The sequence below is a fragment of the Mustela putorius genome, unplaced genomic scaffold (assembly GCF_011764305.1).
Source record: "Mustela putorius furo isolate JIRA1106 unplaced genomic scaffold, ASM1176430v1.1 tig00000743_pilon_pilon_pilon, whole genome shotgun sequence".
Taxonomy (NCBI): Eukaryota; Metazoa; Chordata; class Mammalia; order Carnivora; family Mustelidae; genus Mustela; species Mustela putorius.
The window spans coordinates 7,109,927-7,122,788 of record NW_025421464.1 but is presented as its reverse complement, the minus strand read 5'-3'; the positions used below and the strand labels follow the sequence as shown (position 1 = coordinate 7,122,788).

Below are 12,862 nucleotides of genomic sequence, written 5' to 3'. Positions count from 1 at the left end.
AGAGCCTAGAGACCTGGGCTCAGACGCTAACTTTGCCCCAGACCCCTGTTGCTATTGGGAGACCCTCCTTTCTCTGAGCCTCAGTTTTCCTACCTGTACAAGGGGTCTCGGGAAGCAGGAAGTGCCAAGGCTGTGGGGTGGGAAGGAGATGGTGATGACCCCTGCTTGGAGCTGCCTATGGAGACACAGAGGTCAAAAGTTGGAGGGAGCCAGGGGGAGACAAACACCTAAAATCTGCACGGGCCAACACCCCACAGCAAGGGGCCTCTCAGATGGGCTTCCCCGGGGACATTCGAGGACCGAGGTCCTATCCTGCTCAGTGTCTGAGCTGATTCTTCTGAAAGGGAAAGCTGCTTCCTAGCAGGGAAAGTATTCAGGTGGGAAAGGGGATGGTCCCAAAGCATTCCTCTTTGTGCTACGGGTGGACACGTGGAGCCCAGAGAGGGGGAGGGTCTTGTGCATAGTCACAGCCGCCCAGGCAGCCTGACTGAGACCCTGCCCCCTGGGGTGGAACTGTCCCCTCTCCCAGGAGAAATCCATCTGGTGCCTGTGGCTTTTTCCAAATTCTCGCAAAAGCACTCTGCCAGGCTGGGGTCCGATCCTCACTTTGTAGAGGAGGAAACCAAGTCGCAGGGAGATGACCTCTTGCCAAGGTTTCCTCAACAGTCAGCAGCGGTCAGCAGCGGAACCAGGCCTCCAATCCCAGCCCACGGGACACCCGCCGGCCTGCGCCCGGCCCCTCCGCCGGGCCGGCTCCCTCCCTGCCCACGTCTGGCTCACGGCCACGGCCTTTTCCCCATCAGGCCCAGCCCCCAGCGAGGAGGCCGGGACCAAGGCCCGCTTCCCGCTGTCCAGTGCCATGGAGGAGGGCGCCTGGACCGCCGTGGTGATGGACCAGCAGGACGGCGTCCTCTCGCTGCAGCTCAGCACCCCGGCAAACGCCCCTGTCGGCCTCTACCGCCTCACCCTGGAGGCCTCCACTGGCTACCAGGGCTCCAGCTTCGTGCTGGGCCACTTCACTCTGCTCTTCAATACCTGGTGCCCAGGTGAGCCGTGCTCTCGGTGGAGGGGGGACGCGGGGAGCTGGCAGGGCTGGACCACCCAATGGCACGAGGCACAGTGGCGAGGGGGGATGGGGCTGAAGATGGAGGGAAGGCCTCTGGGCAGCACCGTGCTCCTGCCTCACAGGAGCCTTGCGGTGTCCTGTTACCCACCCTCATGTCATACAGGAAGAGACAGGCACTTGGAAGCAAATGCCTTCCCCGAGGCCACACAGTTGCCAAAACGACCTCACCCTGCATCTGAGGCGCATGTGTTCCCCGAACCCCGTGACCTGGGCGTGCAGGTGTCTGGGGTTCACAGTCCCAGTCAAGAATGGGGTGTCCAGGGGATGCCCGGGGCCGTGGATCCCATGCCCGGTTCTGGTTCCTGGGGCTCTGTTTGAAATTTCACCAGACCGACTTGGGGAGGGGAAACTGAGGGAAACAGAGGCAGAGGCGGAGGGTGGCCAGAAGCGGTGGGCAGGAGCAGTTAGGTGACCTCTGTGCATCCTCGATGCTTCGTCTCAACAATCCCTACTGGGAGACTGTCAGTGTCCCCGCAGGGCTCGGAGAGGTCTAGTGGCTTCTGGAAGCTCCTCAGTGAGTGGACAATGCTGGACAAAACTAGCAGGCTGGCTCGAGGAGGAAGGGGGTGGCAGCCCTGGCCTCAGTTTCCCTCTCGGACTAACAGTGCCGTCAGTCTCCTTCTTGCTCCTGCATAGTGAAGCAGAGAGACAGGCCTTGTGGATGGGCCCCAGCCTAGGAATGGGGTGTCCTTCCTCAGAGCTGGCATCCAGCCACAAGTTCTGGCCTCTCCAGCTCCAGACAACCAACTCCTTCCTGGGACGCTGCTTTATATTTTTCTTCTCCATTTTGGGGCATTTTATAACATAGTTGAGAGGATTTTTTATTTTCTCTTTTATATATTTTGGCTTGTATTTTTACTTATCACAGTCAGACATGAGGATGTCCTCTTCCTATAAGCTTTAAGCACTGTAGGGAAACAGCTCCCACTTTGACTCTCCTTGGGGAGTGGAATTATTAGCTGTCTTGGGGGACTCATCTCCTTAGATTCCGGTGTATATGCCTGGAGACATTGCTGCCTTAATGGGTTTCTGCGTCCCTCTTAAACACAAAAGGATCCCACAGTACACATCAGCCTATGACTTATTTAATGCTTCCACTCCACCACACATCCTGACGATCTCTCCACATCGGTGTGCATACACATCTGCTTTTTCTTTTTCTTTTTTTTAAAGATTTTATTTATTTATTTATTTGAGAGAGAGGGTGGGGGGGGCGGTGGCGGCGTGGCAGATGGGGAGCCAGAGGGAGAAACAGACTCCCCGATGAGCAGGGAGCGCAATGCGGGGCTCGATCTCAGGACCCTGGGATCATGACCTGAGCCCAAAGTAGATGCTTAACCAAGCCAACCAGGTGCCCCCTGCTTTTTCTTTTTAAGAGCTCAGAGTGCCCTGTATCTAGCCAATGTGGATCATTCATTGATCTGGCCCTCTACCCCGGAGAAATGAGGTCGTCCCCAGGGCTTCCTTACAGGAAGGGTATCTATGAAGCACCCTTGTTCACATGACCTGGGGCCACATGGAATGGTTTCTCGGGACAGAAGTGGCCTTGCCGGACCCCATTGTAGACTTGTTTGGATTTTGTCAATCTACAGAGCTTACGGCTAGTAGGCCACCTGGCCCAGGGAGGAGGAAGAGGCCAGTGTCCCCTGCTGCTCACCAACACAGGCAGGGTTTCAGAGCTCAGGGAACAGGGAATGAGGTTCTGGGAATGTCCCCTTCCTCTGGCCTTTCCTCCAGCCCTGCTCCATCCCTGCCCTGTGGGTTGGGGTGACTAAAGTGACCCACATCCCAGGTTGGGAACCTGAAGGGGGGCGGGGGGAGAAGGGAGCTGGAGATGCAGAAGCAGGAAGTTGGGTTTGGAGGGGGTGGGGCTGCCTCTGGGACCTGCCCCTGAAACCAGAGCCTTCCACCCCTAGCTCAGTGAGGACTGGAGGACAGGAGGGAGCTGAGCCTGAAGTATGTGCAGGACCTCTTGTTCCCAAGGCTGCCACCTTGAGCAGCAGAGCTGGGGGGAGGGCACAGTCTCTGCCACCTGGGTCAGGGTGGGGTCAACACTCTCACCCCAATGACAAAACAGCATGGGTTTTTCTTTCTCTTTTGTTCTTTCTCCTGCACCATCAGCTGACTATAGTTCATTTGCTGGAAGGCTGATTTTTATCTGTGGGGTGGGGGGGTAGCTACAGTGCAGGGTCTAGAAGGTGAAAGATGCTCGGCCACTTCCACTTTTACTTGGCTCTGTGCCATAAGAGGGGGGCCTGACGGAGTCTGGAGGCCCAAGGGCCCTGAGCAGCTGTGTTCCAGGCCAGTGCCACTGTATTTTTAGGGACCCATAAAAATGTTTTAATTTCTTTTAGAATCAGAAGAAAAAAAAGAAAGTTTAGGTCAGAGAATATGTTTTAATATGTAATATTAATATATTTGTCATCATACCAGTGCAGTCATAAAATTTATTATTATTATTATTACTGTTATTATTATTATTTTTTTTTTTACAGAAGAAGGGGCCCACTGAAGTAAAAATGCCTAGGGCCCACCAAAATCACAAAGTGGCTCTGAATTTCCTCTTCCCAGCCTCAGTTTCTTCACCTGTGAAGTGGGGGATGATAAAGGCCAGCTTGACCTTTGACCCTCTGCCATCTGACCCCGCTGGTCCCAATCCTCTTTTCTGTGGTTGCCAGCCATGGGGAGCTAAGTGCCATCCCAGCAGTTGTCCTTGTCCTGTCTCTGGTCCTCTGCTTAGCCAGTCATTCCGCCAGACTCTGAGTATCTAAATCTTAGTCATTTCTCAAGGTAGCAATCACGAGCCACCGCCTCTAGTGTGCCCTCCCTGACCACCTCCCCCATCACTGGGCAGGACCCCACTTCCCCTGAGCCCCAGTGACCCTAGTAGGCTTTCTCTCTGCCTCGAATCAAGCTCCTTCTCACACTTCTCACACTTTAGCTTGCAAAGCCCCTTTGCAGGTCTGCATCCCATGTCACGCTCGGGGAAGACAGAGAGGGGGACAAAGAAAGAGAAGTGATCTCCCCAAGGTCATACAACAAGTGAGGATCAACTAGGAGATTCCTGACCCCTGTGCTCCTCTATCTCTTGGGTGGGCATCAGTTTTCCTACCTGTAAAATGGTCTTTCAAGGTCCCTTTCTCATCACACTCTTGCGGAAATTAAATGTAACATACGTCATATGCTTATCACGGGTAAGTGTTGGAGAAATGGCAGCCACTGGTAACACGAGCCAAAAACACCTCATATCACGGGTATGGGATTATTAATGAATGATTAGCTTTTCTGATTCAAAGATAGAAGGACCTTTGAGACTCTGACCTGGCCCTGGGTCTTGGCCCTCTGGCTGCCGTGTCTTCGGAGACCCTGCAACCTGCCAGACCCAGAGCTGAGGTCCCCTCCTTCCCACCCCCAGCGGACGCTGTGTACCTGGACTCAGAGGAGGAGCGGGAGGAGTATGTGCTCACCCAGCAAGGCTTCATCTACCAGGGCTCGGTCAAGTGCATCAAAAGCATACCTTGGAACTTTGGGCAGGTAGGGCCACATCCTGCCCTTCCCAACTGCTGCAGGCCCCCTGGGTATGGGGCCCTGGGTCCGAGGAAGTCAAAGCTGCAGATGTGTGTGCTGGTCTCTGAGCTGCCCTCCCCATGCTGTCAGGGATTCAAGGGCCCTGGAGTGGCTGGAGGATCAGGGGAGGGGTCCAGGCCAAACCTGACTTCCTAAAGCAAAAGGTTACCCTACCCACTGTGGGAACAGCAGCCCCAGATTCAAAGTGGAACAAGAATCAGGGGAGCCTTTGGGAATTGTGGGGCTGGCAGGTGCTCCAGGAGGGAGAAAGAGAATATTCCAGGCCATATACCAAAATGACAGAAATGCTATTATGTGTGCTGAGAGGAGGTTTTATGCTATTACCTAGATCAGTGGCTTTCAAACTTGAATGTATCTATAATCACCAGAAACGTGTGTTAAAATGCAGATCAGGGAGTCCCGCCCCTAGTTTCTGGCTTAGTAGGTCTGGGTGTGGGCTGAGAATTTGCATTTTGACAAGTTCCCAGGCAGTGCTGATGCTGCTGATCAGTGGTGGTAGTTTGCGAACCACTACCTGAATCGGTTAGCTACTGCTGAATAACAAACAAGCCCAAAATGTACAGGCTTAAAACAACACCTGTTTATTATTACTTACAAATCTGTGGGTCAGCTGGAGTGTGGCTGCCTAGGCTGGGCTTGGCTGAACTCTGCCGGATGGCACATCTCTGTTCCATGTGGTTCCTCGTCCCCCAGCAAGTCAGCCCAGGCTGGTCGTTCGAAGTAGGGTTCTTATTTCCTCTGCCATCCAGCCTCCCATGACAATTCTTGAGACAGAGCTGAGAAAACTCATAAATCAAGAGTCGTCACACTTCTTCCTGCCCGTGGTGTGTTGGGGGCATTGGCCTTTTGGGTCAAGGTTCACCATGAGACTTTTTCCCAACGGCCCCTGGGGTAGGATTTCCATATGCAAGCCCCCAGAGTCCTGCCTGCCCTGGGACCACAGGGAAGTCTTCCCTGTGTGGTATGGGGCTCTGACCTCAGTTTCCCCCATCTGAGTACTGGGGATACTAATTGCAAGAATATCTGCCCAAGAACATATCACCCACTCTGGGATATACATGAAATGGTGGTGTGGGGGGGGTACAAAAATACATCATAAAGTCAATTGGCTCTAATTTCCGAGCGATCTGTATTCCCCCCCTGAGAAACAGAACAAAGCCAAATCCTTCCTTTTGTTCCCTGAGTTCCTGTTCTGTGTCCAGGCTTGCGTTGAGCCATTGAACGCAGCCCTCGCGGATCTTCAGGAAGCCGTCGCAACCCAGAGTGATAAGACCGAGAGGAAAGAAGTGAATAAGTGTGGATGGGAGTGAGGGCGATTCCTGTCTAGGCAAGATCTGAGCTGGGCAACGGAGGAGGTGGAAACATGGTATACAAGGCAGAAGGAACTGTCTGAGCGAAAGCTCAGAGGTGGGAGTTTATGCTGTGCTTAAGAAGAATTCTGTAGCTCAGGAAGCGCTTTATGTCTAAAGGAGTCCGGAGAGATGACGTGGGAGAAGTCACCAATGTCCAGGTTGTGAACGTCAGGCATATGGCAATAGAGAGCCACAAAATGGCTCAAAGCCATTGAAGCCTGGTTTGGGACAAGACGGCAGAGTAACAGGTTACTGTTACTGGTCAGAGTGGTCAGAGACAGAGTCCGGTGTCATGAGACAAGGAGGGAGGGCCCTACTTTTGATAATGATAACATTTGAGTTGCAAGGATAAGAAGGTGTGAGCCACGCAGAGAGTGGCAGGAAGAGCATTCCAAGCAAAGAAAACGGTAAGTGCAAAGGCCGTGGGGCAATGAGTGGTGATAAGAGGTCAGAGATGGGGTGGAACACAGATTGTAAAGGGCCTTCCTTGCAGGTCACAGGGAAAAGTCTAGATTTTATTCTAGGTGCAGTGGAAACAGAGGAGATAATTTACCTCCGTTTTAATCAGAATAGTGTATTGGGGTGGGAGGGGTTGGGGGGCAGAGAGGATTCTCATCAGCTCTGCAGGGTGAGTCAGGCCTTAGGGGAAATGATATATTTGGCACAGCGGAGATGGGAAAGGGGTAGTGGCAGGGCCTGAGGTGACTCTGAGGAGAGGGAAGCCCCAGGGACACTGTGGGTTCTAATCCACATTCCCAGGACTCCCCCACCCCCCAGCTAGGCCCTGAATGCAGGCATATCCGTTCCTCTTTCTCACAAACTCAGTCATTGTTGTCCCCCCTCCCCCACCCCATCCTGGGCCAGGAAGATCTGGCCTCACAGAGACAGGGCAGACCTAGCCCAGACTTCCCTAATGTATAACATGAAACAGAGAGGACCTAGGGGCACTGGGGTGGCTCAGCGGGTTAAAGCCTCTGCTTTCATCTAGGGTCATGATCCCAGGGTCCTGGGATCAAGCCCCACATAGGGCTTTCTGCTCGGCAGGGAGTCTGCCTCCCCCTCTCTCTGTGCCTGCCTCTCTGCCTACTTGTGATCTCTGTCTGTCAAATAAATAAATAAAATCTTAAAAAAAAAAAAGAAAAGAAAAACAACGAAACAGAGCGGACCTATAGCTGCAGGGCTGCAAGGCAGGCTTCCTGGAAGAAGTGGCTTCTCATTTCCTGCATCTTTCTTTTGTTTTTCCCAACACAGTTTGAAGATGGGATCCTGGACATTTGCTTGGCACTCCTGGACACGAACCCCAAGTTCCTGAAGGATGCTGGCCGTGACTGCTCCCGACGGAGCAGTCCTGTCTACATGGGCCGGGTGGTGAGTGCCATGGTAAGTGAGGAGTGAGGGGCTGCGCCCCACCCCAAGGTCGTGGCCCATCGTGGATCCCAGTAGGGCCTCCCACCTTCTCGTGATGATGGAGGCCACACTCCACACTGGGCTTGGTTAGGGGGACCCAGGAGATGGGGAAGTCTCAGCTGAGAGAGCTTGTATTTGGAAAGACAAGATTTACACAAATAAGGGTAATGTCCTATGGTCCCTAAAAGCAATTCATCTATTCATTCACTCATTCAGCAAATATTTATTAGATGCCACCTGTGTCCTAGGCACTGGAGAAACAGGCATGTATGGTTCTCTAACTTCAAAGAGCTTATATTCTCATGGGTGAGAGGAAACAGACAGAAACACTGCGGGAATGTGTCATAATCAGAAATGATGATGCAGGCACTGAAGGAAGCCAGAGGTGTGAGAGTGTCTAATTGCAGAATCCAGCTTCAGGGAGAGGCTGGGGGCGGGGGCGGGAACCTTCGTAATTGATGATCCCTAAGCTGATATGGTAAGTGGGAGAAGAGTATTCCAGGGAGAGGGCACAGTATGTACAAAGGCCCTGAGGCGGGAATGACTTTGGCAGGTTCAAGGAGCAGAAAGGAGGCTGGTGGGCTGGAGTGGAGTGAGCAGGAAGGAGTGGGGTACAGGAGGTGGGCAGAGGTGAGACCATGCAGGCCTCATGGGCCACAGTCAGGAGGCTCGATTTTATTCTCAAGGCAATGGGAGGGTGAGGGAAACGACACAATCCAGGCAGGGGTCGGAGCGGATCTTCGTAAAACTCAGATCACATCTTGTCACCCTCCTGCCACCCCATGGCCAAATTCACACCACCAGTATCACCTTCATGACCTTGACCCCTCGCCACCTCCCTTCTTCTCTTTCTCTCTCCCACACGCCGGGCTCCAGCCCCAACCATCTCCCATATATCAGCCCGTCACACCTTGGTATCTTTGCATGGGCTGTTCCCTCTCCTAAATTCCTTTCCCTGCCTTTCACTACGTACTGAACTCACAGCACCTGCTCCCCAGGCTCGGTCCCTCTGATGCCCCGCTGGTTGTAGGTCAACTGCAATGATGACCAGGGTGTGCTGCTGGGACGCTGGGACAATGATTACAAGGATGGTGTCAGCCCCATGTTCTGGATCGGCAGCGTGGACATCCTACGGCGCTGGAAGACCTCGGGCTGCCAGCGTGTCAAATACGGCCAGTGCTGGGTGTTCGCTGCTGTGGCCTGCACAGGTGAGTGGCATGCTGGGCAGGGGTGGTTGGTGGGCGGAGGATGGGGGGGTGAGGGGGGGCGGGGGGGATGCTGGAATCTGCTCACAGCCTCCTGAGCCCTGGGGGAGTGCAGACAGAGCACTCAAGTGGGAATCAGGAGACCCCAGTTCTGGTCCTGCCTCTGCCTCCAATACCACCAACGTACTGTGAGGCCTGGAGTCGGCAGCTACCCCTCTCTGGTCCTGTTTCCAACAACTACCCTACAGGTGGTTATTAGGATCAAGGGATGTCATGTGGGAGGCGGCCTGAGCTCAGGATTGAGAAGATGGGCTTTGGGGCCAGGCACCCCTGAATTTAAAATCCCCGGTAACATTCACCTGCTCTGTGACCTTGAGCAAATGACTTCCTCTGAACCTCAGTTTCCTCGTCTGTAAAATGGGGGCAAGAGGACCTCCCTCCCGGTGTGAGTTGGTAGAAAACTGCTCAGCGCAGAATTGAGCCCAGTGCAGCTCTCAGTAAATATTAGCTCTTACTAATTTAATAGTAACAGCCATATCAATGTCAAGAAAGGGAAAACACTTTCTGAAATACAGATGAGGCAAGAGAAAGAAATATAAAACCAAAATGGAAAATAAATCTTTTTTAAAAATCTTAAAAATTCGAGCCCAGAAAATGGCAAAAATCATTCTGGGCTGGAGATGGCATGTGTGAGAATGGGTCAGTATCCTGTACCAGTTAAAAACACAGACTCCAGAGTCAAGGCCCAATTCCCAGTCCCAGCTCTGCTCCTTACCACCGTGTCTCAGGTAATCACTGAGCCTCTCTGAGGCTCAGCTCTGTTACATGGGATCCGGACCCAACAACAGTACCTTTACCCTGGGGCGGTTGTGACGTATGAAGGGCTGGAAATTATTTCAGATGCGTAACAGCGAATACTTATTCCTGCTGCTAGATTATTCTTATTAAGATGACTACCACTGCTATTATCATTTTTTTTAAAGATTTTATTTATTTTTTTGACAGACAAAGATCACAAGTAGGCAGAGAGGCAGGCAGAGAGAGAGGGGGAAACAGACTCCCCGCTAAGCAGAAAGCCCAATGTGGGGCTCGATCCCAGGACCCTGAGATCATGACCCGAGGGGAAGGCAGAGGCTTTAGCCCACTGAGCCACCCAGGAGCCCCTGCTATTATCATTTATTAGGCTCGGGAAATCTAAGAGGTTGGTCCTGAATTGCAGCTTCTCTGACTCGGGGACCAGGACCCAGGCCTAGGGAAGGGCCTCGAGGTGTTCCAGAGCTGTCATCCACCCCAGCAGTCTGGGTAGGGGCGGTGCCGCCTGGGCTCCCCACAGGGCTGTCTCTGCTCCCCCTTCCCTATGGCCGAACCAGCCATGCCTGCCTGCTTCTGGGACCTGAGCGTTCCCTTTTCTTGGGCAAATTCCCTTGTCCCAGACCCAAGGGGTCTTAAATGCCTCCTGAGAATCCCACAGATTCTCTGGAGACCCACCACCATCTGTGGCCTGGGTCCCTGAGCTTACCTGCAGGCGCCTCCCTCCCCCTGGGATGTGACCTCCAGAGGTCTTACTCGAGACCCCTCTTTTCCCAAGGCCAGGGCTGAGTCTGGCTCCCTGCAGCCTTCTCTCAGGCCTGGTGCTGGACTGAGTCAGGGAGAAGTAGCCCCGAGGAGCAACCCCCCAGGGGCTTCTGCAGGGAGCGTCCTGCTGGACTGGCCCAGGGACTCTGGTATCCTGCTGTCTGTTTTGAATCCCAGCGCTTTCGCCAGCCCCTGGGTGGACTTGGGCAAGAGAACTGGGGTCTCCAAGCCTTTCTCCTCAGCTATGAAATGGGCAGAGCAGTGACAGAAATAATTCCCAGGGAGATGTCACTTCACCCAGGGTCTGGTTCAGCTTAGACTTGAGTTTGTGGACTTCCGGGGAAAGTTGGGATTCCTCAGCCGGATCCTGGAGCGTTTCAAAATGTCTGAGAGTCATTTGACTGGATAGGCGGTGACTGGTTGGGCATTTGCAGTGACACTTGCAGTGACGGGCACCCGTGGCACCCTGCCCTTCTACCCTGGGCACGGGGCAGACGAGACTGCCCACACCCACTGCCTCTCTGAATCACCACCACATCCCCGAAAGTGGCTATTATTAGCTCCTCTTAGAAGAGGAAATGGAATCTCAGAGACAGGAAGTGGTTGCCTGAGGTCACACAGCTGGGGAGCAGCGAGGCCAAGCTTGAACTCAGGCATCCCCAGCTCTGGGGCAGACTTCTGGCCTGAGCCTGGGATGAGGAGGCCTCTCGGGACACCAACTCTAGGACAGAGGTGATGCCTTGCTCCTCGGGTGGTGGGTACAGGCCTCCTCACGCCTGGTCTGTGTCCTGAGGCCTGTCCTGGGGCAAGGCCTGGGGGTTGGTTTGCTGGTGCTGGAGTCTCCTGCTGGTGCCTCAGGGCAGGCAACCAGGCAAGAGGGGGAGGATCAATGCTGCCCTTCCTCCCCGCTTCCCAGAGGCCCTGATCGGGGCCAGAATCTAGGGCCTGCCTGGGACCTCTTACCCTGCTTGACAGAGGGCCCAGGGCAACAGGGCAAAGGTCACACACACACATATACACACACGCTCTGCCCACCATCTCCAAGACTCAATCTCAATAAAAACTAAAAGGCCAAAGTCCCACAGGTTATATTCAGTAGGGCTTTTCTCACTTTTTTTTAAAAATTTTTATTTATTTATTTGACAGACAGAGATCACAAGTAGGCAGAGAGGCAGGCAGAGAGAGAGGAGGAAGCAGGCTCCCTGCTGAGCAGAGAGCCCGACGCAGGGCTCGATCCCAGGACCCTGGGATCATGACCTGGGCCGAAGGCAGAGGCTTAACCCACTGAGCCACCCAGGCGCCCCCTTTTCTCACTTTTTAAGAAAAGATACTTACTTCCTTTATCCCACCCCAAGAACATGTTACTTTCACAAAAAAGCTCATTGAAAAATGAGGGAGTGAAAAGGCACCAAAAACACCGCCTGGCTGGAGCACCCCGCCATTCAGGCGCGAATTATGCCCTGGGTTTCCCTCTGGCCTTGGAGGTCTGTAGATGCCACCTGCTGTCTTGCCTCCTTGACCCCACACACCCATCACTGTGGCCTCCATAAACTGTGCTTTGGCGTGAGCACAGGGCCCTCCCCTTCCATGGCACAACTGCCAGCCCTGCATGTGTACCGTGACCTTGTGCGGTAGAGGAGGAAACAAGGCCCAGAGAGGTGGAGGGACTGGCCCCAGGTCACATAGCCCAAAGTAGCCAGCACTGCAGGGAAGGCCCCTTGACCTTCGTTCCCTCTTCTCCCGGCTCCACTGTGTGCTCCTTGCCCTGAATCTCTACCAGTCCTTCCCTTCTTCCCTGTTCCCCTTCCTCCTCCTCCTCTCTCTTCTTCATCCACCCCTTCATCCATTTGACAAAATTGTCTGTGCCAGGCCTTTGCTGGGCTCTGGGCACATGAAATAAGACAGATCACTCACTGCCTTCAGAGGACAAATGAAAGGATCCCTCCTGTGCCTGTCCATTGCGAATGACGATGAACCCCCAGTCTTGCTATGAATGCAAATGATGGAGCCATCTAAACCTGGTGGGTGGCCTTCCAGGCTTAGGGAATAGCATAGGCCAATGTCCTGTGGCTGGCAGGAGTGTAGAGTGCTGGAGGAACAACGAGCGTGGCTGGGGAAAAGTACCCAAGAGGTGGTCAGGGGCCAAGCTTTGAGAGGTCTGGCCTTGACCTTCAGGGCCATGGGGAGACATTGAAGGTTTAGCAGAGGATTGTTGATGTCAGATTTGCATTTTGGGGTTTCCTTCTGTTAGCAGTGAGATGAGGAGGCAGAGTGGACCTGGGGTGACCAGTGAAGTGGGCACTATCATCCAGGTAAGGGGAAGGTGCCCACTTGGATAATGGGTACAGTGTTGCCAGGGGTACAGATGGGAGCATGGATGCTCAGAGCAGGGCAGATGGCTCCAGATCCTCAGCTCTCACCTTTCCCCGAATCCCGCTCTCCATCCTGTCCCCTCCCCCACCCCCAGTGCTGCGGTGCCTTGGCATCCCCACCCGAGTGGTGACCAACTTTAACTCGGCCCATGACCAGAACAGCAACCTGCTCATCGAGTATGTCTACAACGAGTTTGGAGAGATGCAGAGGGACAAAAGTGAGATGATCTGGTGAGC

The 12,862-nt window shown here is 53.8% G+C and overlaps 1 protein-coding gene across 1 annotated transcript in view; it reads left to right on the top strand.

The window, feature by feature from the left end:
* TGM2 (transglutaminase 2) overlaps nt 1-12,862 on the top strand; it is a 33,404-nt gene that overhangs the window by 7,330 nt on the left and 13,212 nt on the right. Inside the window, exons 3-7 of the mRNA XM_004746453.3 lie at nt 804-1,046; nt 4,542-4,660; nt 7,318-7,446; nt 8,504-8,681; nt 12,721-12,856. Coding sequence (XP_004746510.1) covers nt 804-1,046; nt 4,542-4,660; nt 7,318-7,446; nt 8,504-8,681; nt 12,721-12,856 — 805 coding nt within the window. The remainder of the gene's footprint in view (nt 1-803; nt 1,047-4,541; nt 4,661-7,317; nt 7,447-8,503; nt 8,682-12,720; nt 12,857-12,862) is intronic.